At 60.9% G+C, this 2,002-nt stretch overlaps 1 protein-coding gene across 1 annotated transcript; it reads right to left on the bottom strand.

The window, feature by feature from the left end:
* Positions 1-382: 382 nt before the first annotated feature.
* On the bottom strand, positions 383-544 carry EMIHUDRAFT_78185 (hypothetical protein; the record flags this gene model as incomplete). The annotated part of the gene is made up of 1 exon (XM_005783039.1): positions 383-544. A coding segment is annotated over one exon (162 nt), but the record flags the coding sequence as incomplete, so codon positions are not given.
* Between the last annotated feature and the right edge of the window lie 1,458 nt (positions 545-2,002).

The following is a 2,002-nucleotide window of genomic DNA, read 5'->3' on the forward strand; positions in this document are numbered from 1 at the left end:
CGCCGATGAACAGCAAAGCCGTCTCCAGTGCGTAGGAGGTCTCTGTCGTGTCTAGGGTGAAGTCGAGGACAGTGAGCGCGCCGACGACGACTCCGAAAAAGGTAGCGAGGCCGATGAGGAGACAGCGCTCGCTCAGGCCCTTAGCAACGCCGCAGACCGCAAAGAAGAGCGCGATAACCAGCGCGACCACCACCACGCATCCGCAGACCTTGGCGCCCGTAGGCCAAGCGGTGGCGAGGACAAGCCCGCAGCCCCACAGCGTTGAACCGAGATACCCCGCCGGGAGCACCATGCACTTGATAAAGTACACTCGTCGCTGCGACACGGAGTACGTGCAGAGGCCGCCTTCGTTCCAGGCTACCTCGATGCCCGTCACCCGTTGGCAGCAGAGCGTGGCCGCCGTCGCGTGCGAGAATTCGTGCAGAAACACGGCGAAGAGCTTGAGCGGCTTGAAGATCGGCGTTCGCCACAGTAAGAAGGTTGTAGCGACGAAGCAGAGGAAGCTGAGGAGGAAGGACTGTTGAGCCTCATTACAGCAGTCCATTGAGAACCTCGTCGGAGCACAGGTGGTTCTCAGACCTCTTAGCCGTGTCTGGGATCGTGCTTGCTGTCGCGTTGGAGCAAGAGCGAACACAGCGAGCGAAACACAGCGTGGTCGCCGCCGCAAATAGAGCTCTATCTCAGGAGAGAAAAAAAAATGCACGGGCCTCAGCGGAGCTGGGAAGAGGACCGCCGCAAGCGGCGTGGCGCGGGTCGGTTGTGCATCCCTCCGGGGGCCCCTCTGCGCCGGGGAGGCGTTGTTGGAGGCTAGGACGCAAGCGTCCGTCGCCCTTTTCAAACTCGGGCCCCACTCCGCTACGCTCCGACCCGAATTTGGAGGGCCTGAAAAGTTTAAGGTGTTGCTGCGCAAAAGGGGTGGTCGCCGCAGCAAATATCTCAGGAGAGAAAAAAATCAAAATAAAATATTGTTAAAGGCCCCCTCCGAGACTAAGGACAGAACCACACCAGTATCAGACCAGCGGGACTGCGCCTCGCCCCCACTTGCCCTGACTGCACAGGATAGCGTGCCCCGATACGGCGACTTGAGCACTTGAGCACTGGATAGGGTCGATTCCGCGTGGTACGGGACCCCTCGATCGTCTCGCCCTCCCTCACTGGTATGTTCATTGGGGGGGGTCATAACAAACACGGTACAGGATCGAGGTGCACGCTGCCGAAGCAGTGTCGTCCCCCCTCTCCCCGACGGCGATGGCGGTGTGACCGATCGAGCTACAAGAGGAGCTTGTTCAGCAGGATCCAGGCAATCCGACGCACTACCCTCCAATCGGGCCTGAGATCATCAGATAGCTCCCGTCACCGTCTCGGGTTTGTGTGGGATCGAACCACTCCGGGATGGGCAAGCCCATCGGTCTGAGTTGTGCCTTTCCCTCACCTGCAGGGGGTAGCAAGAGGGTATGTGCTCCGCGTTGGCCGGACAGGGAAGGGGGAGGGGGGAGGGGAGGGGGGGCTCTTCCAGGCGAGAGAGGCCGACATAGCAACTCCGAGTCGCGCTACAGAAACTTGTCAGCTGGTCAGTAGTCAAAATTCCTTTCTGTCCGACCGTACGCTGCCACGGAGTCCGTCACGCCCGGGGGGAGGAGACGGGTCGACCCCGTGAGGACCAGATCACGTTCACCTTGTCGTAGCCCGAGAGGACGTCGACCTTAGCCCCTCGGTGCCGCCTCCTCCCACCGCGTTTGTACTTCTATGTAGCTGGCCAGCTTTAACCAAGGAGACAGAGAGTCGCTACACCCCCCTCCTGCGTCAGACACTCCACACCCTCCCCCCCCCCCCCCCCAAGAAAAGGATTTCCCTCACCCCAATCCACCCGGGTGCTTATCCTGCCGCGACTTCCTTGCCTTCCTCGGGTTCCTCGGGGACCCCGCCGCTCCGGCTCCCCAGAACGGCCCATTGGCACCGCTTACCTTCGTCCGAAAGGCCAGAGAAACGAATTTTCAGGCAG

Source organism: Emiliania huxleyi (assembly GCF_000372725.1).
Source record: "Emiliania huxleyi CCMP1516 chromosome Unknown EMIHUscaffold_1827, whole genome shotgun sequence".
NCBI classification, from domain to species: Eukaryota; Haptophyta; order Isochrysidales; family Noelaerhabdaceae; genus Emiliania; species Emiliania huxleyi.